Genomic DNA, 24,489 nt, shown 5'->3' on the forward strand with positions numbered 1-24,489 from the left:
ATTGTAAGACACATGGCCTGAGTCAAACAGAACACAAAGAGCTTATTCACTTAGAGATCTTCATTATGTGCAGATTGGACATTTCCACATTTTTCATAAGTGCACTTTCAGAAATTCAATCTTATAGTTTAAAGGGAAAGTTCACCCCATAATGCAATGTTTACTCACTCTCATGTCAATCCAAACTTGCATACTTTCTTTCTTTCTTTGGAAGACAAAAGATGTTGTTTTGAAAAATGTACACAATAATGTAAATGATAATACAATCCTATCCTTTTAATCTCATCAATGAAATTACTGACAAAAATATTAGTTAATTAAGAGTTTTCTTGATTTATTTAGCAAAAAGAAGACAGAATGAAAAATGTTCAACAATTAAATGCTTTTAATTAAAGCATAATTGTGATGAGAAAAAAATATATACAGCAAGACGTTAACGAAGAACTGTTTAAAACAGTTTTAATCTAGAAAAAACTGTTTTTTTTTCTTTAAAATTATCCACTAAAATATGCTCTATGATTAATAATCCACTTAAATTTGTTGATTAATAATTTATAAAATAAAAACTAAAACTTTAGAGGTTACTTCAATTACAAAGGATCTGAACAGTGACTGACAAAGCTAAATGAACACTTTTGCAGTTTTCTCTGGAGTGGATAAATTAATTTAGGAAGTCAGCATGACTTATGTTTGTTTTCTTGTGTGAAGGCTATGAAAGCCTGTGCAGGAATCAGTCCATATTCCAACGTGTGGCCTCATGTGTCTACATTTTCCTCCTCAGATATTGACGAGTGCCAGGTTCACAACGGAGGCTGCCAACATAGGTGTGTGAACACCAGAGGCTCCTTCTACTGCGAGTGCAACCCGGGGTTTCGCCTCCACATTGATGGCCGCACCTGCATAGGTGAGTCTTTGGGGGGTCGTGAGAGGTCACTGACAGAGAGCTGACAGACTGGCCTGCATCCAAAGCTTTAGAGACTGTAATCATCACGGCCTAAGAAAAGTTTGCTTTCACAGAACGGGTTTCTCTTCAAAGCAAGCAGGGGTCCCCACCTTTAGCTCTGTGTATGAGTGGGAATCAAAGAGCCTCTTGTTTTCTTAATAGTGGAATGTTTGCTACTGTTCTGTACTGTACTGTACAGGCCTTGTCATGGTGAGTTTGCGATGGACCTTTGAGATAGACCAGACCTGGACCCAACTGTTCCCTTGCCAGGCCTGGTATCAAACCATCACATCCTTCTATTCAAATGCGACTGTGGTGTAGAAAGTGTCAGGTGAAACCCAACAATTCAGTTTTCAAAGGAAAAAACCCTGTGGGAATAAAGAGTTCTATTAAGCATATCAGTTTAGATGTCTGGATGTAGGGGTTTTGCTTTTCAAATTTGTGACAATAATATAGCTAGGGAATTGAATTATACCAAAACTTTACCGATGTACATAAACTTTGAAAACATTAAACAGAACATTTTTAAAATAATGAACAAAGTGATTTAGTTTTAGTTGACAATAACAACACTGGATTGCTATTGTTTATGTGAGAATTATTTTCTATGGTATGTCACATGCGGTATGCTGATGATTGAGCTTAACTTGTATTGAACCCAGAACATTCCTTTCAATTTCCAAGGCAGTATGACAAATAACTAATGACATTTATATTTCATTATGAAAAACTGCATTCTTGGATCTGTTCGCTTTGCTGAAAGTCTGATGCAGTAGCAGAATTGCAGTTCATTCTGTGTTTCAGCTGAATCAGCAGCTGAATTTTTTTACTCTTCCAAGAGAGCTGAAGAGTCCAGGGCCGTGAGCTCCAATCAGGCTTCAGGATTGTTTATCATTTTTTTCCAATATCAAACCAACAGTTCTATGAAACCACAATCTAAACCAAAGCGGAGTAGGATGGAACACACTACTAGAATAAACCAGAAACAGATGCTGCTAATTAATCATTGAGCTTTTTATGCAGAGTTTTATCATTTGGTTTTGGTTAACGGTAATTTGAGAAGCTGGTAATCTTGCTGATACCTCTTGCCAGAAGCTTATTAAGTTGTGACTTATGACTGAAAGATAAACCTTTAATTATTAAGTGTCCTCTGCCAAGAGAAATATTGTCATTATCCTTTATTATAGACACTCACATAACCAAAATATAAAGGTTTAATTTTTTCTACCCCTCTTACAGTAAAAATATCCTGTTTCAACAAATTTTCACTATTATTTGCTCATTTATATGCAAGTGATAGGATTTCATAAGTGACATTTTCAAATCTGTTTTGGACAGTTTGCAGAATCTGCAGATATTATATGCAAGGATTTTTGAAAACAGACGCCGCACTCCTCCACATTGAGGTTGACTGATATGCCTGTTATGACAGTATATATTTAGTCTCACTACTGATATATAGACTGTGCATTGAAGACATTTGGCAGCCAGTATCTTCATTGTGATTTCTGATTTGGAGTATTATCCTCCCTGTAATGGTGAGACATTTTAGTGGTGATCACCTATAAGGGCTGCATCTGAAATCGCATTGTATACTTGGTGAAAAATAATATGTGACAAGAATTTTATTTATTTAGAGTACTCATAAAAGAGTAGGCAAAAGTACCCGGATGACATACTTCTTCTGGCAAGATTATGAGGTGTGCATATGATGGACACTTTATTATCCCATGAGGCCACAGGTGAGGATTTGTTAATGGCAGTGAAGTGATGCAAATTAATCTGGTAGGTCACATGATAATGACAACATGGCCAATGTACAGTAGTATGTCCAAATTACATTATACTGCACACATACATACTACATAGAATGTCATTTTTTAGCGGTTGCGAGGTAATAACTGATTTAAATAAGTACCTTCTCAAGAGAGTATGTGATTTCGGATGCAGCCATAGTGTAAAAGTGACTGTGACTGTCATTTGCAGGTTATGATCTTAAAAATCTGGAAAAAATGTCACAGTTTTCACACAAATATTAAGCATCACAATGGTTTTCAAGGACTGATAAGAAAACCTGTGCAAAAAACTTGCCATTTTTGATAAATATACATCCACTGACATTAAGGCATCATCTGCCCCAGTTGCATCAACATTTTATATACATGTAAAGTTTTTGTCCAAGAAGAAGACGAGGTAAATCAAGAGGACCTTAAAAAGCACCATAACTTTAATAAACAAAACAAAAGAGTATGAACCCCAAAACAAGAGAATAAACGTAACATTGTGCACAATAAACAAACAAATTGAACTGAGGGCAATATATACAGAGTGAGCGAACAATCTAACTAAGGAACAGGTGTGAGAAATCAATCAATCAATGAATAACCACGACAGTCAAGGGCTGCGTCCGAAAACTGGAAAATGCTGCCTTCTGAGGACACTTTTCAAGGTAGGAAGGCATCAAGGCACGTCCAAATCTAATGTTAGCTTCACTTCCTGTCTCATGAGATACCTTCCTCAGATCGATTTTTGAAGGAAGCATAGATGTATCCTTAGCTGCCTTTGATATCCCACAATCCTGTGCTTTCCATTCTGTGACAGTTGAGCTAAAAAAATAAAGATGGCATCCGAAAGTTGCATTTGCTGCTCAGTTTGTGTATAAATGTACAATTTTGACCAACATATTACAATTTTGATATAATTTCTATTGAGAAATTACTACTATACACAGCAAAAACTGCAGTGTTAAATTAACTCTCCAGGGAGTACATGTGAGACCATACTCAAGAGTGTTAAAGTGTTAAAATAAGAGTGTTAAATGAACACTGAAAAGTGTTAAAGTTAATAAGATAATTAAGTGATTAATTGAGTGATTATTGACCATTATTGAAGACACCTGATGATAACAAGCAGAATCACCAAAGGAGAAAATCACTATTTTTAAGCCACCATCGTGGAGATGAGTGTTTGTTTTAGTTGGGCTCTTGACTCTTGACATTTTAAAATAAAATTTTGTTTGGGCAGTGGAAAAAATGGTCAGGTGGTGTTGGTTATGTTTTTACATAATCATTATTTGATCAATATATCAATATAATCTGAAGGATTTAACAAACAGTTGTTCTGAGCAAAAAAAAAAATCTTTCTTTTAGGCACACACAGACATCAAGAATCAGCGTATGAATCTCAATGACGGTGACAAGCAACATATTCTGATAAACAGATCAACTCTGAATATTAGAAAACAAGCTACTAAAAAGTCACATAAACGGAACAAAATAAAATATGAGAAAAGAAAATTACTAAGACAATTCAGCTCATAATTTATTCATGCAGCAATGCATGATGGGAGATTGGTGTTAGAGAATTTTGATTGGTGGCACCCAGAATGCATTGTAACATGGTTTATTATTCTCACCACTGTTGAGATTCACAGACTGATTCTTGATGTCTGTGTGTGCCTAAGACATAGATTTTTTTTTTTGATCAGAACAACTGTTTGTGAAAACCTTCAGATTATATTGATAAAGTTGATCTTGCGCTGTAGAATCACAGTGCTGCTGTAATCATTAATGTAACTCTAACTCACAGATTGGGCTCTAAATGAGTTCAGGGATTCAGATCAAATAATGATCATGTGAAAACATAACCAAAACCTGATCATTTTTTCCATTTGTTTGTCTGGATGTTATAACTCAGTTAAAACAGACCAAACAAAATTTTATTTTAAAAAGTCAAGGGACAAGAGCCCAACTAAAACAAAGTGATTTTCTCCTTTGACCATTATTGAAGACACCTGATGATAACAAGCAGAATCACCAATCATCACTCAATTAATCACTTAATTAACTCAATAACTTTAACACCGCTTCAGTGTTCATTTAACACTCGTATTTTAACACTTTAACATTCTTGAGTATGGTCTCACATGTACTCCCAGGAGAGTTAATTTAACACTGCAGTTTTTGCTGTGTAGTAATTCATTATTTGTTTAGTTCTCACCAAAGCTTGCACTATTTTGCTGTAGATCATTAAACTGTTACGCTGCCTCAGAAGTCTGTCCGAAATCAGTTTCGTGATGTGCCTTCATACACAAACGCTGCCGTACAAGTCATTCTCTTATAAGGCAGCAAGACAGCTAACTAGGTTTTCAGACGCAGCCAAGGACAAGCAGGAACATAGGAACAAAGGAAACAAGTAAACAATGAGAATCAAACTAGAAGTCTATGAAAATGAAACAGAAACAATAGGTTTGTTCAACTTGAAGTGGCGATGTGCAGACCGATCAGTGTATGACATAAAAGTATCGCAAAAACGATTAAAGGTGCCCTAGATTCAAAAATTGAATTTATCTTGGCATAGTTAAATAACAAGAGTTCAGTACATTGAAATGACATACAGTGAGTCTCAAACTCCATTGTTTCCTCCTTCTTATATAAATATCATTTGTTTAAAAGAACTCAGAAGAACAGGCGAATCTCAAATGTTACGTAACAGTGCGCCCCCAATATTTGCATATGCCAGCCCATGATTGAGGCATTAGACAAGGGCAGCCAGTATTAACGTCTGGATGTGCACAGATGAATCATCAGACTAGGTAAGCAAGCAAGAACAATAGCAAAAAATGGCAGATGGAGCAATAATAACTGACATGATTCATGATAACATGATATTTTTAGTGATATTTGTAAATTGTCTATCTAAATGTTTCGTTAGCATGTTGCTAATGTACTGTTAAATGTGGTTAAAGTTACCTTTGTTTCTTACTGTGTTCACGGAGACAAGAGCCGTCGCTATTTTCATTTTTAAACACTTGCAGTCTGTATAATTCATAAACACAACTTCATTCTTTATAAATCTCTCCAACAGTGTAGCATTAGCCGTTAGCCACAGAGCATAGCCTCAAATTCATTCAAAATCAATGTAAACATCCAAATAAACACACGATTAGACATGCTGCATGACGAACACTTTGTAAAGATCCATTTTGAGGGTTATATTAGCTGTGTGAACTTTTTTTTATGTTGTTTAAGGCTAGCATGAGCTCTTGGGCATGGAGCACAGGATTTAAAGGGCCACACACCCTGAATCGGCTCATTTCTAATTATGCCTCAAAATAGGCAGTTAAAAAAATGAATAAAAAAAAAATCTATGGGGTATTTTGAGCTAAAACTTCACAGACACATTCAGGGGACACCTTAGACTTATATTACATCTTTTAAAAAAAAGTTCTAGGGCACCTTTAAAGAGCAGACGGCTCTGTATGCTTTCAAATCGCTCTCACAGTATTTTGATGTCATACACTGATCGGTCTGCGCAGCACCACTTCAAGTCGAACACATCTAATAACAGAATGTGACAATACAGTACACTAGTAATTTTAATAAAAGTAGATTAAAGTCTACACACTTTCATCAAAATAGAAAATTAATTAATTAATATCAGACTATTTTCACCTTAAATATCCAGTAGGTTACAATGTCACATAAAAGCAAACAAATTCCATATCATGTTCAAAGATAAATCGTAGCTCACCTGATATCCAGTTAAGTAATTAACCTTGAATAAATTCAGCTGTGGCGGCAGCATCATGTCATGGGCTGCTTCTTTTCAGCAGGATGTGAGGGAATAAAGATAAATTACACTTAAAATAAATATAAAGATATTTTGGTGCAAAACATGTTGCATTCTGCCAGAAAGCTGAAATGATTGACAATACAGCAAACATCCAAATCGCAAATCTAGCTGAAGCAGGAAATTATTTTTAAAAAATAAGATCAATGCCCTGGAACGGTGACGCTGCCAGTGGACAGGCTTCAGATCTGTAACAAATCTGTGAACTGACCCACACTGGGCTGTGAACTGGAAGTCTTCTCACAATTTGAACTTTTCTGCACGAAAGGAGGGATAAAATGGTAAAATCCAGATGTCCTGTGTTGATGGAGTCCAATCTAAACAGAATTACTGATGTAATTAAAGCCAAAGGTGCTACCACAAAGTATTATATAAAGTGAGTGCACTCTAATGCAAACAAAGTACTGACAGTTTTTTATTATTTTCTCCCAAGAATAATACATTTGTTTTTCAGTTTAATGTCTTATGCTGCAAGATCTTATTAAAGTGTAAAAAAAAAAAGCCTGAAATGTATGCATTAAATTTAATTCACACATGAATAAGTATATAAGTTTGATTATTTGTTAGAATTGTGTTGGTTCTTAACTGTCATTTCTCTCTTTCCTCCCTTCAGCTGTCCTATCCTGTGCAGTGAATAATGGTGGCTGTGAGCATGAATGTGTCCAGCTTTCCCCTGTTCACTTCCAGTGCCGCTGCAGACGCGGATACCAGCTCACAGCTGATGGCAAGCGCTGCAGACGTGAGTCTTTCTCTTCTACTCATGTATTTAAATTTCACATCTAACATAAATAGCAAGGTTTCATGTTCAACTTACTTTATAGTTGATATAGTGTTTTTCCAGTAAACCTAATAAAAGCCTTTAGTACAGTAGTCAAGTAGTCCAGAAGTCAAATATCATATGTTTTGGATACTGGTGCCCCCAACTAGACCAGCACTAACCAGTCTGGAAATTCATGATGGTGTAAGACGGTTGTTTCAGCAGGGTGTAGAAGCAGTTATTTTTGTTGCTTATTTAAACTCTTTACCTTTTGAAAGTTTTGTTATGTTCATGACGTTAAACATAAAATATCCCGGCAGTGCATATCACATGCTGTTAGTCAAAGAGCATGCTGACAAGAGGATGAAAGTAGGAAAAGCTTTGGTCTAATACTGTGTCATAAAGTCAGTATGTAGCTTTTGGACGTGTGGATGGAAGGGTTCTTGGCAGAAAAGGTAGAAGCTAAAGAAAGTGATAAACATCACTAAAACCCAGATGTCCTTAGAAATATTGGCCATTGAGTTGGAGACTTGAAGATTGCAACAGTGGGCATGTATCAGTCCTGACTGAATTCAAATGAAGTTAGATTAGTGTGTCATAAACAATCAAACGTTGAGTCACAAATGAAATACTTTAGACTGAATTAGTATACTTTTAAAAAGTGGAACAGATCAAGAGTCTGAATCAATATCTTAAACCAATGTGCTTTTTGGCCCTCTTTAAACAGCAGTTTTCACTGAGAGAAACTTATATTATTCAGGCTATAGCATCCTCATCTTGGCGGACGCTGCGCCAATTCCAGTGTGTCTGCCAAAAATTCACATTCAGTCTACACTACCACACAGATCCAATGTTCTGACACTCACCAGAGACAATTGTTCCCCCGTGAAGTGTTACCATTGAGAATTAGGTGAAGACAAGGAGAAAGAAGGAGGGAGAAAGAGAATATGTATCTTATTGTGTAAGTGTAAGACATTGACAAAAAACATGCAGGCATCAGTGTGTTCATGAGAGAGGGGTGGAGAGTTAAATTCTGCAAATGGAAAACATTGTAATTTTATTGTTTTCATACTGTTGTGATCAAAGTACAGATGAGTCCTGGGAAAAAAGTCTTTGTACTAGTTAGTTTACTTAAAGACAGTCCTTACAAATGGTAATATGACTGTGCAATGCTATAACAATAGTAACAGATAACTTTGGGATATACTATGGTCAGGAATGAATTGGAACTAAAAAAATATTGCAACTCACTATCTGTGGTTCTGAATCAATCAACTCTATAACTATAACACTATCCACCTTATTTTTATTGTAAAAGTTTTAACTTGAATGTGCAAGGCTTCTGGTTTCAGCTGCTTCCATTTCTTTTTTCTCTATAAAAACAGTTCGTTATGCTGCTTGATACGGCAAACTGGTATTTTTTTGTTATTTTAATGTTATCGTAATCAAAAACACACTGATTTGTAGAGCAAATAATTACACCGTTTACTGTATTTTATTCTTCTAGTTATTTAGCAGCTGAAGAATTGGAAATCTTGCATATTCACAAGAAATAGCTTACTTCTGCATTGAAAACTAAGGTGAATCTAATTACTGATATTTTATACAACTATTAAATAATCACGTAAAGGTGCCCTAGAATCAAAAATTGAATTTATATTGGCATAGTTAAATAACAAGAGTTCAGTACATGGAAAAGACATACATTGAGTCTCAAACTCCATTGCTTCCTCCTCCTTATATAAATCTCATTTGTTTAAAAGACTTCCGGAAAACACGCGGATCTCAACATAACACCGACTGTTACATAACAGTCAGGATCATTAATATGTATGACCCCAATATTTGCATATATGCCAGCCCATGTTCAAGGCATCAGACAAGGTAAGCCAGCAAGAACAACAGCGAAAAATGTTTCATTAGCATGTTGCTAATGTACTGTTAAATGTGGTTAAAGTTACCATCGTTTCTTACTGTATTCACGGAGACAAGAGCCATCGCTATTTTCATTTTTTTAAACTCTTGCAGTCTGTATAATTCATAAACACAACTTCTTTCTTTATAAATCTCTCCAACAGTGTAGAATTAGCCGTTAGCCACAGAGCACAGCCTCAAACTCATACAGAATCAAACGTAAACATCAAAATAAATACTTTACTCACATAATTCGAAGCATGCATACAGCATGCATGACGAACATCTTGTAAAGATCCATTTGAGGGTTATATTAGCTGTGTGAACTTTGTAAATGCACTGTAATATAGTCGAGAGCTCGTGTGGCAGGGAGCACGCCATTTAAAGGGGCGGCGCTGCCAAAATCAGTGTATAGTTAATGATGCCACAAAATAGGCAGTTATTATATTACATCTTGTGAAAAAGCATTCTTGGGCACCTTTAATATTGAGTGACTTCAATTTAACGGATATATTGTCAGTTTATTTGTCTATTTTTAGTTTTTTGACCTGCGTCTATGAAGTTACGCGTCTATGAGTAGCACACAGAAGTGCCTTTGCTAAGTAAATCTGTGTTTTTGATCAAATCGCTTGAGTGAATGATTCAGTGACTTGCTCATAAAGACAGTAACTATGTCCTAAATTGCATACTGCCCATTAGATTGGCACTTCATAATCTCACCATAATTTTCGCCTGCTGTTTTATGAATACTTCGAAGTCCGACATAGTCTTTTCACACACAGTTTTTTTTATCTGCTATATAGTAGGGAAGTAGACATGTTCGGACACAGGGAGTCATTTGTTCCATTCCTTAATGAATCAGAATGTTTTTGAATGAAACGATTGAGCCAATGAATCAATGATTTACTCATAAAGACAAACTATTGGCATAATTATGTGATTATGTGCAGAAAGAGTCACCTTAACATCCCCCCTACTGGAATTTACAAACACAGACAAGCGAAGTGAAACAGTTCCAGTGCTGTTGTACTGTATATCAGCAATGAATATCATACTCATGTTTTTTAAATACTCCAAAAGCCTTGATGTGACCCAGATTTGCTCACCCAAATCTATAAAAACATGTTGAAAAGTAAGTTTATGGCTATCATAAACCTGGCATTATTTGTTTCTCCCTGATGTATAGTATATCACGTTATAAGTTAAAAACACCTTTTTTTCTTCTTTTTTTAAATTTATTTTGGATAAAAACTGTCCCCTAAAGGGACTCAAAATTGCATTGTATATTGTATGATGTGTTTTATGTCATAATGTGACTATGGGAATTCAGATGAAGAAATTATGTATGTATATTACATAGACTGTGTTGACAAGATAGTGAGTGTTTGTGTGTGTGTGAGGGAGACAGCCAGAAAAATGCCATATAAGATCTGACTTAAATGGCATGTGTTTCAGTGAGGAACCCATGTACGGAGAGGAACGGCGGCTGTGTGCACTTATGTGGCAGTGACGGCGGTCATGCTGTGTGCAGCTGTCACCAAGGCTTCACGCTGGCCCCGGACCAGAAGAACTGTGAAGGTAAAAGCTTCTGACAGCAGCAGTGAAGTGCCTTCCCACCATGCTAAGGTTCAGTTACACTGTCATGGAAAGTATTAAATGGTCTCTCATCTACTGGATCCTCTTTTTCCAAAGTTTTTAAATAAGTTTCTTTCCCATGGTGTGAGAACAGTGGAAGCACTGTGTTGAATTAGACAGCTGAAAGCTGTAGAACATGGCTCATCTTCTTAACACTGGCCAGGACTGGCGAGGAAGACGGTGAGCAGAGCTTTCCACTCTCGAGTCCATGATGGAACCAGTTAGCGCTTGAGAGGTTGCCTTCATTGATATTCATTGAAGTGATTATCCGAGGCAGAAATGTCTGTTTTCTGACTCAACAAGTCCAGAATGGAATTCTAGTCTAATTAGATGTCTGTATAAATAGAAAAAGGTGACATGTCATCAGGAACTTGTAATTGGTGTGTTTCAGATGTCGATGAGTGTGAAACGGGACTGGCGGCATGCGCTCACAATTGCCGGAACACCCCGGGTTCTTTCTCCTGCGTCTGCAATCCAGGATATGAGCTGGGCTCTGATGGCAGGAAATGCTACCGTGAGTTTCTTTTCACTTAGTTAACTTCTTAGCACGGTTCACAGAACCACTGAAACTTCCAGTGGTCCCAAAAAGTCTAAAGCAGTGGTTCCCAAACTTGTTCTGGAGGACCCCCAGCTCTGCACATTTAGTATGTCTTCCTATTTTTGACACACCCAGTCTTGCAGTCTAATGAGCGCTTGAGATGAATCAGGTGTGATATATGAGGGAACCATACAAAATTTGCAGGGCTGTGGGTCCTCAAGGATCCTGGGGCCATTTTATTGACCAGAAATTGATGCACCTCTTGATTGAAATAACATCACAACATTTATTTCCATTGAGAGGTGCATCATTTTTTTGTCAAGATCTTGTATTGCCAATGCAAGAGGTAAGCACTATGTAAAGTCTTCTCCAGCACATCCCAAAAACTTACACTGAGGTTAAGGTCAGTGCCAATTAATGTGTGAAAATGATTCTTCATGCTTCCTCACAACAGTTCTTTCACAGTTTGAGCCTGGTAAATCTTGACATTATCATCCTGGAATATGGACATGATAAATCTTAATACATGGTTGTTTAAGAAATGAAAAGCTACACACTCCATCTTTTAGGGTTAAAAGATCCGTTGCCAAACATATAACATGCTAAAAAATAGTAATCACTGTAATAATGATCCATCCATAGACTCTTAAGTATTTGCCTATTAAAATCCAAACAGCGTTTTTTTGGGGGGCTGGGCAGTGTAGTTGTAGAATAGGAACTATTTCTCATCTGAACTTAGTGAAAATTCCTCATGTTCTGTAATTGTTGTTAGAAAATAATACACAAAATTGCTGAACATTTGCAGTTGGTATCAGATTATCATCTACAATTACTATGAAAATGGTCCATGAACATTAGAGTAACTGGGATAATGTACGGTCAGTTGGTCATTATTGCAAAATAAACCCTGAGTAAGTGATCAGGTGTTGCGTCAATTAAAATAGGGGGTTTGTTTTGTGATAATGACCAGCTGACTCAACATTATATTACTTATTTTATGGGTATTTGACAAATAAATAAATAGACATAAAATGTATTTCTTTTTTTCACACAGTGTAGGAGATTGGATTTGAAAATTGAAATTAAATAAATAAATAAATTTACTGGTAGAGGAGTTATTGGTATCAATATCAAGCGATATTGGCCTAGCACTTGATATCAGATTAACTACAATAACTGAATCACGGGTCACTGATGTGACGGGTCATTTTTTGTCCAAAAGCCTTAATAATAATAATAAAAAACAATGATATGACATCCAAAGTATGTAAGGTAGTACAACTAGATCACTTTTATTGAATCCAAAAGGTTTTAATTATATTTTGCTACATATAAAGGTATTTTAAAGATTTTGAAGTGTCAAAATGTCATTCGGTTTAACCATCCAAAGGCCAATACAGCCATTTCATTTGTGAGTAAAATATCTTAAAATGTAATAAATGTATATATTTTTTATTCTGGCATGATTTTATAACATCATATATCAACATTGTATTAAAATTATGTGTAGAAGTCATCGCTTTGTTATGAGAAAGAATGTCCGGAAAAATGAATTTCATTGATGTCATTCGGAGTAACCAATATAAAGAGACCATTTTGGATCAAGTCATGTGTTCAATATCATGTGACAGGATGTGACATCATTCAGACACCTGCAAAGGACCATGGTTTTGAAGCAAAGTAACTAACTCTCTCTTAACTATTTGAAAAATTAATGTTTTCACTTGCTCATACGCATGTCTTGAAACATCAGGTCATTTGGTACAACATGGAAAATGTTGTAATATTTTAAAAACTTGTACTAAATATAAAAAGTTTGATTGTCCTTTTGCTGGCTAGCTAGCAATCTAACTAGCAAGTTAGCTAGATATCAGCCTGTTAGCATTGTTTGAAAATATCGTCATAGTGTCAATAGTGTCATTCGGAAAAAACGAAATTTTGGTTACACCAAATGACTTTTTTTGTCTATCTAGTAAAAAATGACAAAAGCAATATTAATTGATTATAAAAACCACATAATCTCATTGTTAACACTTAATAAAACTTAACAATTAATTACATCTTTTTTTTTTAACTTTTAAAAACCTTATTCGTCAATGACCCAAATATAAACATGTTCCAACATTTGACAAGCAGAAAGTGTCCAACAAAACCTAACAAACTTTGAAATAAATAACACAAAGTTTGATATTTATTATTTAATACAGTGACATGCTATTTTAAAGTGTCCATAATAATTTTTTAACAATTGTTCCTTTTAATTATTCACTTTCCTGTATAGGAATTGAAATTGAGATTGTTAACAGTTGTGACTCTGATAACGGTGGTTGTTCACACCACTGTCAGCACGGCACACTCGGACCCGTCTGCAGCTGTAACCAGGGTTATCAGCTCACAGAGGACCTCAAAACCTGTTTGGGTGAGTGTGCAGGTGTACAGACAGATACATAAAATAGTTTTACAGAATAACCTCAATGAAATCTATCTCTTGGATTCAGCGTGCATCCAGCTGCCCTGATAAACCTTTAAAATCATCAATCCTCAAACAAAATTGACGACTATTTCCTGCAAAAGCAAATGTTTGCCAGCTGGATCTCAGCAGTTTTAGGTCTTGTGTTTTTCTGGCTGTGCCCTGAATAATGACCCCTCTTGATAACTGGAATTGTGCTTATGTAAATACTCAGTCCTAATACACACCAATGGCTCGTGGCCTCACTTCCTTTTTTTTTGGCTTGTAGATCTGGAAGAATGTGAGGAGGGAACTTCATGTTGTGAGCAGGACTGCACAAACTACCCTGGAGGTTATGAGTGCTACTGCAGGGCAGGATACAGACTCAATGCAGATGGATGTGGATGTGACGGTACTTCATAACCTGTTTACTACTGATCGACTATTAAAGAAGAGAGAGGAGACATATCAGTAACTGGCAATGCTGCAATGAAAACAGTGCAGTCATATTGTCTAAGAGCGTTGTGTTTTCCGCTGGTGTGTAGATGTGGATGAGTGTCTGTCTGATAATGGGGGCTGCGAGCACACATGTCAGAACATAGCTGGCTCCTATCACTGCTTCTGTCGGTTTGGAAACCGGCTCGCTGACGATAGACATTCCTGCATCTGTAAGTATACCATGGGGGTCACAGTGGATATTAGTTGTGTTAGGTTTGCTTTATACACAGCTATCTAGAATACTTGAATCTGATTGGTCAGTCACAAAAATCCATAGGAGATAATGTACAGCCATATGGTCATCTTTGCAAAAATAAACCCTAAGTGATCAGGTGCTGCATCACTTAGATCATGATGGGGATTGTTTTGCAATGATGACCAGCTGACTGTACATTATCTGGTTATATGGGTACTTGACAAGAAGTAATTAAATAAATGATTACATACATTTTTATTTTATTTTATTATGAAAAAGAGACTGTGAAAGCTTTCAAAGTAACAGTGTAGGTGATTGGTTGCTAGGGAAATGTCATCATATAAAAATATTTGACCTCAGAATCGACTGACCAATCAGAGTCGAGTATTCTAGAGAGCTATGTAATAATTTTGTAAAATTAAAGCTAAACTGTTTAATTAATTTCCTACATAGTTCTGGTATGATTTCCTACAGTCCATAACCTATTTTCATAAATAATGAAGTAATTAGTAATGAAAAATCAATATTCTGTGTACATATTTGGGTCAATGACGTGATGGGTCATTTTTTTATCCAAAGGCCTTATAAATAATAAAAAACAAAGATATGACATCCAAAGTATGTAAGGTAGTACAACTAGATCTCTTTTATTTAATCTATAAGGTTTTAATTACATTTTGCTACGGTATTATGTATTAAAATTATTTCTAGAAGTCGTCCGGAAAAATGGATTTCATTGATGTAATTTGGAGTAACCAATATAAAGGGACCATTTTGGATCAAGTCATGCTTTCAATATCATGTGACAGGATGTGACATCATTCAGACACCTGCAAAGGACCACATGGTCGTGAAGCAAAGTAACTAACTCTCTATTAACTATTTGAAAAATTCATGTTTTCACTTGTTCATACGCATGTCCCGAAACATCATCAGGTCATTCGGTACAACCGTTATAAAACAGAGAAAGTGTTGTAATATTTTAAAAACTTGTACTAAATATAAAATTTTTGATTGTACTTTTGCTAGATAGCTAGCAAGCTAATGTAGAAATAAGCTTGTTAGCACTGTTTGAAAATATCGTCATTCGGTATAAGCAAAAGTGTCATTCTGTAAATTTTGTAAAAAAAAAAAAAAGACTAAAGTAGTGTTAGTTGATTATAAAAACCGCATAATCTCATTGTAAAACACTTAATAAAATTAATTATATCCCCATTATGTTTTTTACACTTTTAAAAAACTTACTCGTCAATGACCCATTTGTTAAAAAAACGTATGAAAAAATATGCTTACAAATATTTAGGTTCATTTTAGTGTGTTTTGGATTTTTATTAATGTTTGGTGTTTAAATTATTGAATGATATGTTTTTCTGTGTAGTTAATAATTATTATTACTATTAATTAATTATTAATGATTATTTTAAGATCATAATGTGGCATAAGTAATATTTTTTTGATCTGATTATAATAGTTTTATCCTTGTTTTTATCATTAAGCATCTATATTGTTAATATTGTCATATGGATTCCAGAAAGACTAGCAACCACTCTTTGGAATCTAATGGGGATCCGAATAAAGAATTTTCATTTATTTGATATTTGAAAAGTATGTCTAATAAGAAGCACAATGTCCAGCCAGCTGATAAGCCTACTGAATATGATACATACAGTAGTTGTTGTAACAGCAAGACAACAATGATCATGTCAAAATATCTGTTTCTCTGTGTAGCCCTGGAGGGAGCAGTTGAGGAATTGTCCAGTCCAGTGGTGGTTGAGAGACCTTTCCTTCATCTCACTCTCCTCCAGGACTACCCACAACCCCTGGAGCGCTATCACGACTATGAAGAAGACAGTTTCGGGGAGCTGCGGGCAGAGAGCACCCTATCTGAGAAATTTGGTGTGTTGTTTTGTCAAGTGTCTTCGTTTATTATTAGTGGGGCTTGCTTCTTATTAATCTCACATTTGTCTTGTCCATCACAGTGTGTTTGAATGGGACATTTGGCCATGACTGCAGCCTAACGTGTGACGACTGCTCTAACGGAGGACTGTGTAACGCTGACAGAGATGGTTGTGACTGCCCAGATGGTTGGACAGCGATCATCTGTAACCAAAGTGTGTCCATTATGTAGTGTAAAACATACACTACTATTCAAAAGTTAATTTTTAAAAATGTTTTTGAAAGAAGACTCACCAAGGCTGCATTTATCTGCATTTATACAAAAATACATTAAAGAACAGTAATATTGTGAAATTTTATTAGTATAAAATAACTTTTCTATTTGAATATAAATTTTAAAATGTAATTTATTTCTATGATGCTGAATTTTCAGCATCATTACTCCAGTATTCAGTGTTACATGATCTTTCAGAAATCATTCTAATATTGCTGACTTGGTGCTCAAGATACGTTTATTATTATTATTATCAATGCTGAAAACAGTTGTGCTGCTTAATATTTCTGTGGAAACCGTGATACATTTTTTAAAAGTTCAAAAGAAAAGCATTTATTTAAAATATAATTTTTTTTGTAACATTATAAAAGTCTTTACTGCCACTTTTCAATTTAAAGTGCCCTTGCTGATTAAAAGTATATACAAAAGGTCATTGCAAAAGAGGCTGGCTGTTCACAGAGCTCTGTGTCCAAGCACATTAATAGAGAGGCGAAGGGAAGGAAAAGATGTGGTAGAAAAGTGTACAAGCAATAGGGATAACCGCACCCTGGAGAGGATTGTGAAATAAAACCCATTCAAAAATGTGGGGGAGATTCACAAAGAGTGGACTGCAGCTGGAGTCAGTGCTTCAAGAACCACTACGCACAGACGTATGCAAGACATGGGTTTCAGCTGTCGCATTTCTTGTGTCAAGCCACTCTTGAACAACAGACAGCGTCAGAAGCATCTCGCCTGGGCTAAAGACAAAAAGGACTGGACTGCTGCTGAGTGGTCCAAAGTTATGTTCTCTGATGAAAGTAAATTTTGCATTTCCTTTGGAAATCAGGGTCCCAGAGTCTGGAGGAAGAGAGGAGAGGCACACAATCCACGTTGCTTGAGGTCCAGTGTAAAGTTTCCACAGTCAGTGATGGTTTGGGGTGCCATTTCATCTGCTGGTGTTGGTCCACTGTGTTTTCTGAGGTCCAAGGTCAACACAGCCGTATACCAGGAAGTTTTAGAGCACTTCATGCTTCCTGCTGCTGACCAACTTTATGGAGACGCAGATTTCATTTTCCAACAGGATTTGGCACCTGCACACAGTGCCAAAGCTACCAGTACCTGGTTTAAGGACCATGGTATCCCTGTTCTTAATTGGCCAGCAAACTCGCCTGACCTTAACCCCATAGAAAATCTATGGGGTATTGTGAAGAGGAAGATGCGATATGCCAGACCCAACAATGCAGAAGAGCTGAAGGCCGCTATCAGAGCAACCTGGGCTCTCATAACACCTGAGCAGTGCCACAGACTGATCGACTCCATGCCACGCCGCATTGCTGCAGTAATTCAGGCAAAAGGAGCCCCAACTAAGTATTGAGTGCTGTACATGCTCATACTTTTCATGTTCATACTTTTCAGTTGGCCAAGATTTCTAAAAATCCTTTCTTTGTATTGGTCTTAAGTAATATTCTAATTTTCTGAGATACTGAATTTGGGATTTTCCTTAGTTGTCAGTTCTAATCATCAAAATGAAAAGAAATAAACATTTGAAATATATCAGTCTGTGTGTAATGAATGAATATAATATACAAATTTCACTTTTTGAATGGAATTAGTGAAATAAATCAACTTTTTGATGATATTCTAATTATATGACCAGCACCTGTGTGTGTGTGTGTATATATATATATATATATATATATATATATATATATATATATATATATATATATATATATATATATATATATATATATAAACTAAACTTTTGAACAGTAGTGTAGGCCTGTAGTTTTTTCATATTTACTTTGTACGAAATAACACTTTCTTTTGTCCATTTTAGCCTGTCCAGAGGGAACATTTGGCAGAAACTGTTCTTTCTCTTGTAAGTGCAAAAACGGTGGCACCTGCAACCCGATTAGCGGAAAGTGCCGCTGCCCACCTGGAGTCAGTGGAGACCTGTGCCAGGACGGTGAGTGACTGTGAGATTGGAGCATAAAATGAAACCGTATCTGTGCCAAATCTGATGTTCCAATCACTGTTGGTATGTTTATATGAAATATGGCTTGTGTTTTCAGTCTCAAATTACAGTCGTGTGATTTTAGTTGATGTTGATCTGTAAATTAAAGCTAAAGTGTGTCATTTTTACTCTTTGTGTTTTAGGTTGTCCAAAGGGACTATATGGAAAGCACTGCAACAAGAAATGTAACTGTGCCAATAACGGCCGCTGTCACCGCACATATGGAGCCTGCCTGTGTGATCCAGGGCTCTACGGCAGGTTTTGTCACCTACGTAAGTCCAGCAGTATATCACACTGACAGTGACTTGAAACTCCAGGAGATACTCACACAGAATGATTTACCCAAGTAGGACATGTTCCTGGATCCAACATCCTTTTCTGGACACAATATTCCTATGAAGCAATTAAAGCCCTAATCCTATTCCAAACCATAACCATAAAATCAAAGGGAAACGATACAGTGGGGTCCAAATGTCTGAGACCACTAATGAAAATATATAATACAAGTTTGGGTAATACTTTATTTCAATATTCCACTTTAGATGTTCTACTAACTATACTGTATGCAACTTTGCAACTACATATCAGCTACTAGTCATTAAAGTATTAGATTATCTGCTTAATATCTGCTAACACTATTTTGATGCTCCCCCAACAGACATTCTACTGACAATAATTAACTTTGCAAGTACATGTCAACTATTCTACTAACGGTAACCATAACCTTTAACCTTACAGTCTACTTATATTCTGATGAGCGTTAGTTGACATGTAGTTGCAGAGTTACTTATAGTTAGTAGAATGTCTGGACTATCGAAATAAAATTTAGCCCAAGTTTGTGTTAAACCTGATAATCATGTTCTCCAGCATGATTTGAGATTATCCAAAAAGCATCTTGAGCTTCAGTGAAAGAGTCACTTTTCACTTCAAGTTTCACTTCAGTGAAAGAGTCACATGAACATTGTCACAAATTTGCTGTGAGTGATTATCATTGCATTAAATACAAAATAATGGTTCTTTATTAGCATTGATGGTGCCATGAATAAACTTTATCTTCCATGTAACCTTTCCATTCCACATTTATGTTGGATAAACTTTCTTCAGATTATTAACATTTTCTTTACAATAAAAAAATATGTTCTTTTAAGAACTTAAGAACATAAATGCATCTTCTATGGCATTACTGCAAAAAAAAACTTCTTTGGAACTTTAGTTTTTTAGAGTGTCTTTCATAAATGCTTCTTCATTTAAAATTGTTAAATCCTATATATATATTATATATATATATATATATAATTATTATTTTTTTTTGTGTGTGTGTTAAGGACCCATCAGCCTGCACCATCTAGAGTTTCATGACAGAACTAGGCATTTATTACGTTTAAACTGTATGTTAATTGTTTAATTTAAACCTGGATTTATATATTTTAAATCCAGGTTTAAATGAGATTCCCAGATTTCTGATTTTCAGTGTGGTTTATACCTGAATACCGGATTCATTGATACATTGATTCAGTGGATTGTTGTTCCAGAACCTACAAAGATGTTGATCCAGGAACATGTCCTATTTGGGTTAATCATGTTATTATTTTAACATTTGATGATTTTTCCTGGTTATAACAGAATGTCCTACACAATGTCTTTTCCAGCATGCCCCAAGTGGTCATATGGATCTGGATGCTCATCGGAGTGTCAATGCGTGCAGCAGAACACGCTTGAGTGCCATCGACGTCATGGAACATGTGTGTGCAAGCCTGGCTATCAGGGCAAGACCTGCAACCTAGGTCAGGGAGTTCAGTTCACTTGATTGACAGCATGTGTGTGAGAAATATATTTTATCTGTTGTTCTTTGCTTTTTAGAGTGTGATAGTGGATACTACGGTCCAGGATGTAAATCAAAATGCCAGTGTCCAGTGGGAGTGTCTTGCCATCACATGACTGGACAATGTCGGCGCCAATGCCCAGCTGGTCTGCACGGGGAACACTGCGAACGAGGTGAGTTTAAGTCATGTATTAGCTGGAATGCAGTGACATTCGCACTGCACTGTGCTAGAAAAACTTCCATAAAAGTGGATTTATGGCCATCACTGAAAGTCATTGTGTAAGTTACGCTGACTGGCGTTTGACAGTATGAATAACATGAGGGGGCCAGGCCAAACACAGCTGCCAAACACTGATGGAAATACCTTTATCTCCTGGCTTGCTGGTCAAGCGTGCTGGTTCCCTTAACACTGATATGATCCTGTATTTCACTCAAGTGAAAGATCTAGAATATTCAATCCCAGTATGTTACAAAACAGAAAAGGAAAAATGTCATTAATAACAGGAATTTTCTTGTTGTTCTTTGATGAACTATGTGGAGGTAGCAGGTCAGTTCTGACATGGTTAGCAGGGGAAACCAATGCTCAATGCACATACTTTATGCTAAAACTAACAGTTTAATCATGCATTGTTAGAATAGAGTGATGAAGTGATGACATATTTTTGTAGGCCGACATAAGTTAGCATCACCCCGGTTCCCTCAACAAAAACCTAGTAGGTTTTGTTCATTGGCTTTTGGATTATTGCAGAAATTAAGCTCTGGGACCAGCAAAAGTTTTGTTCATCATGATAATCTTCACAAATGAACTACTTTTATGAATTATGAATTTTGAAGCCTAAATACAATTGGCAGAAGTAAATAGCTAAACGTAGGCTATCACAGTCGCATGACTTAAACGCAGTGTTAATTTTTGACAGCAAATTTTGATTTAGTTTAAGTCATAGTCTTTTGATAGTCTCATATTTTAGTCATCGGAAATTGTTTTAGTTTTAGTCTTGTTTTAGTCGACTAAACATCATAAGATTTTAGCCGACTAAATCTACAGTAGATTTAGGTGACTAAAATCTAATTTAGTTAAATTGTAATGCATTAAGCATTTCTCTAACAAAACAGATCTTATACACTGATATACATCTGACGGTTTTTGACCGTTCAAGTGCAAAAAGACACGAAAGAGCAAAATTCAGTATTTTTCAGGGATTGACACACTTTTCATTGAGGTACTATTATAGTTTTCGTTTAAAAATTTTATTAGATTTGATTTTTAGTTTTTCTGCTTTCATTGTAATTTTAGTTAAAAGTTTTAGTAATTTGTGTTTATGTATTTTAGTTTAGCTTTTAAATGTCTATAAGTTTTTATTATACCTCAGGTTAAACTAAAGCTTAGAAACTAGATGAAATAAAATAAGTTTACATTTTTATATATATATATATTATTATTATTATTATTTTTTTTTTTATTTCAGTTAATGTTTATTTCAAGTAATGAAGATTTCTTTGGTTTTAGGTTTAGTTAATTATAATAACCCTTATACTTGTAAGATATATTGAATAATGTGTCAAAACATTTTCTTAGTCTTTCCTTCCTGTGACAAGATACAGTAGTTTACTATGAATTAAATAGAAATTAAATTAAATACAGTTTATTGTGTAAACAAAACAACAATAATGACCAGGAAAAAATAAAAATTATAAACCATCCCGAAATACACTGTGACTCTTATTCTGAAATGTCTACAGTCTGCACTGAACCAGGCTGCTCATGAGGGTGATAAATGTGCATTCTTACAACCGTCTAAAACATACTACCATATAAACATTGTGTAGTAAGCATTGTCATAATTCATCAACATTAGCTCATAAGCAATCTCTTGGCATAAATGTGTGCTATTCATTAATTGCGAAGCAGTCTGAAGTGTTGCTGGACGAGCCTGTAGAGGGCGCAACAGTGCCGCGTTTCCGTGGTTAGATCAGCACGTTACACTTCAAATGTGCGCATCCTCCACACAGGACAGCAGTCTTGACTGGATATCTTCCCAAATCATCGCTCTCTATCATTTTCGTCTCGTTTTTATTTGTTGACGAAAATTAGAGTCGATTTTAGTCATAGTTTTAGTCATTCAAAACGCATTTTTGTTAAGTCATCGTCTCGTTTTCGTCCGTGAAAAAATTCCGTTGACGAAAATTATGACAAATTATTCGTCAACGAAATTAACACTGCTTCAACGTCAACATTACTAAGCTTTTTTTACAACTTTTTCAGTCTTTCTTTAAAAAACATTTTCCCTGAAACAATGATCTTCGGAACACAAATTAAGATATTTTTGATGAAATCTGAGAGGTATATGACTTGTCCATAGACAGCAATATAATCAACACTTACATGGTCCAGAAAGGTATTAAAGAATAGTTAAAACCGCCGACGTGACTGTTGACCAGATTTTTGAATAAAGTCGTTATTTTTGTTTCATAACATTAAGGTTGAACCTTTGCTGTCATGACGACTGTTTTAGTGATGTCTTTAGTACCTTTCTGGACCTTGAAAATGTTGGTTATATTGCGGTCTATGAACGAGTCATATACCTCACGGATTTCATCAAAAATATCTTAATTTTTGTTCCGAAGATGAGCGAAGGTCTTACAGGTGTGGAACGACATGAGGGTGAGTAATTAATGACACATTTTTAATTTGGGGGTAAACTAACCTTTTAATGTCCTCGACAACCTCTGTAATCCCATTTAGCCACTTGTTAACAACTGCCTTTTTTCAAGACAAGTAATTTTTTTGAAAAAAAAAAATCACAATGGAGTATTACTGATTAATTTTTTTGCTGTAGAATGAAATGTGAAAATATCTTTTTTTTTTTTTTGGATAACCACAGAATTTATTTCAGGCATTTTACCAAAAACACATTCAAAAAGACTTCAGGAGGATGGAACCGGAAGTGCTAAAATGCTAACTCGGTTCTGTATTTTGGCAGCACTCCAGAAAAATAAACTTTTAAAAGGAAGGAGATTGCTTCTGTCATGTAACTGCTCCAAGACACAAAGGTTGAGGTTCCAAACGAAGTATTTATTAGAAGGGTAGTCCACAATCATAATCCACAAAACAGGAAATGGTCAAAACACAGGCAAGCAGTCAGAACAGAGAAATCCAGTCAAACAGCCAGAGAATCCAAAAAAACCAAGAGCCATGAAACCACGGAGAATGCTCATAAATGCAGTACAGACACATACAAGACTTAGTAAAGAATGACCGAATTGACCAGGCTTATTAAGGGTGAGCTAATGAGGCTAATGAGTAACAGCTGTAGACAATCAGTGATGAAACAGGGCAGAGGATTATGGGGGATGTAGTCTGTGATGGACTGCCCCCTGGTGGCTCTCAAGGGCACTCCAGCTGGTGATCATGACAGTTTAACATATAAGGCTGAGCATGCAGTTAAAATTATTATTAATATATTAGTGCAAAATCATCTGTCATTTTGTAGTATTTTTCCAAATTAGGCAGATGCCAATATAGACATGTTGCATACACACCCTCATCCTCAAACTATGAACATGAACAAAATGGCAACCATATTGTAAAACTAAGTTCCAAAAATGGGTCAGTTTACATCTATACTGTAGCAAAACTATCTTATTTAACACAAAGGGTCAGAGAGTTTTGAAAATTGCCATGTAAAACTAAACTAAGATGAATGTTTTGGTAAAAAGTGTTGAATAAGGTAAGAAAGAGTTCAAAACTGAAGGTGGCCTTGCTGGAACTTGCACACTTTTATTTATTAATGGTATCCGGGACAGATGACAGTCAGTTACTTGAAATGATATGTTTATATATGCCTTTTTATGAGTATAAAATACTGTCCTGCTGCCATGATGTTCAGAGCCCCAGCAGCCTTCATGGCTCAGTCCACTCCTCTTGGCAGGGGGTACGGAA

The 24,489-nt window shown here is 35.7% G+C and overlaps 1 protein-coding gene across 1 annotated transcript in view; it reads left to right on the forward strand.

The window, feature by feature from the left end:
- Positions 1–24,489, forward strand: part of megf6a (multiple EGF-like-domains 6a) — a 79,734-nt gene that overhangs the window by 39,038 nt on the left and 16,207 nt on the right. Inside the window, exons 3-15 of the mRNA XM_067370509.1 lie at positions 782–904; positions 7,188–7,313; positions 10,701–10,823; positions 11,272–11,394; positions 13,700–13,837; positions 14,157–14,279; positions 14,413–14,535; positions 16,290–16,457; positions 16,541–16,672; positions 18,551–18,679; positions 18,871–18,999; positions 20,377–20,511; positions 20,588–20,722. Of these exons, the coding sequence (XP_067226610.1) occupies positions 782–904; positions 7,188–7,313; positions 10,701–10,823; positions 11,272–11,394; positions 13,700–13,837; positions 14,157–14,279; positions 14,413–14,535; positions 16,290–16,457; positions 16,541–16,672; positions 18,551–18,679; positions 18,871–18,999; positions 20,377–20,511; positions 20,588–20,722 (1,707 nt within the window). The remainder of the gene's footprint in view (positions 1–781; positions 905–7,187; positions 7,314–10,700; positions 10,824–11,271; positions 11,395–13,699; positions 13,838–14,156; positions 14,280–14,412; positions 14,536–16,289; positions 16,458–16,540; positions 16,673–18,550; positions 18,680–18,870; positions 19,000–20,376; positions 20,512–20,587; positions 20,723–24,489) is intronic.

Source organism: Chanodichthys erythropterus, chromosome 20 (assembly GCF_024489055.1).
Source record: "Chanodichthys erythropterus isolate Z2021 chromosome 20, ASM2448905v1, whole genome shotgun sequence".
NCBI lineage: Eukaryota > Metazoa > Chordata > Actinopteri > Cypriniformes > Xenocyprididae > Chanodichthys > Chanodichthys erythropterus.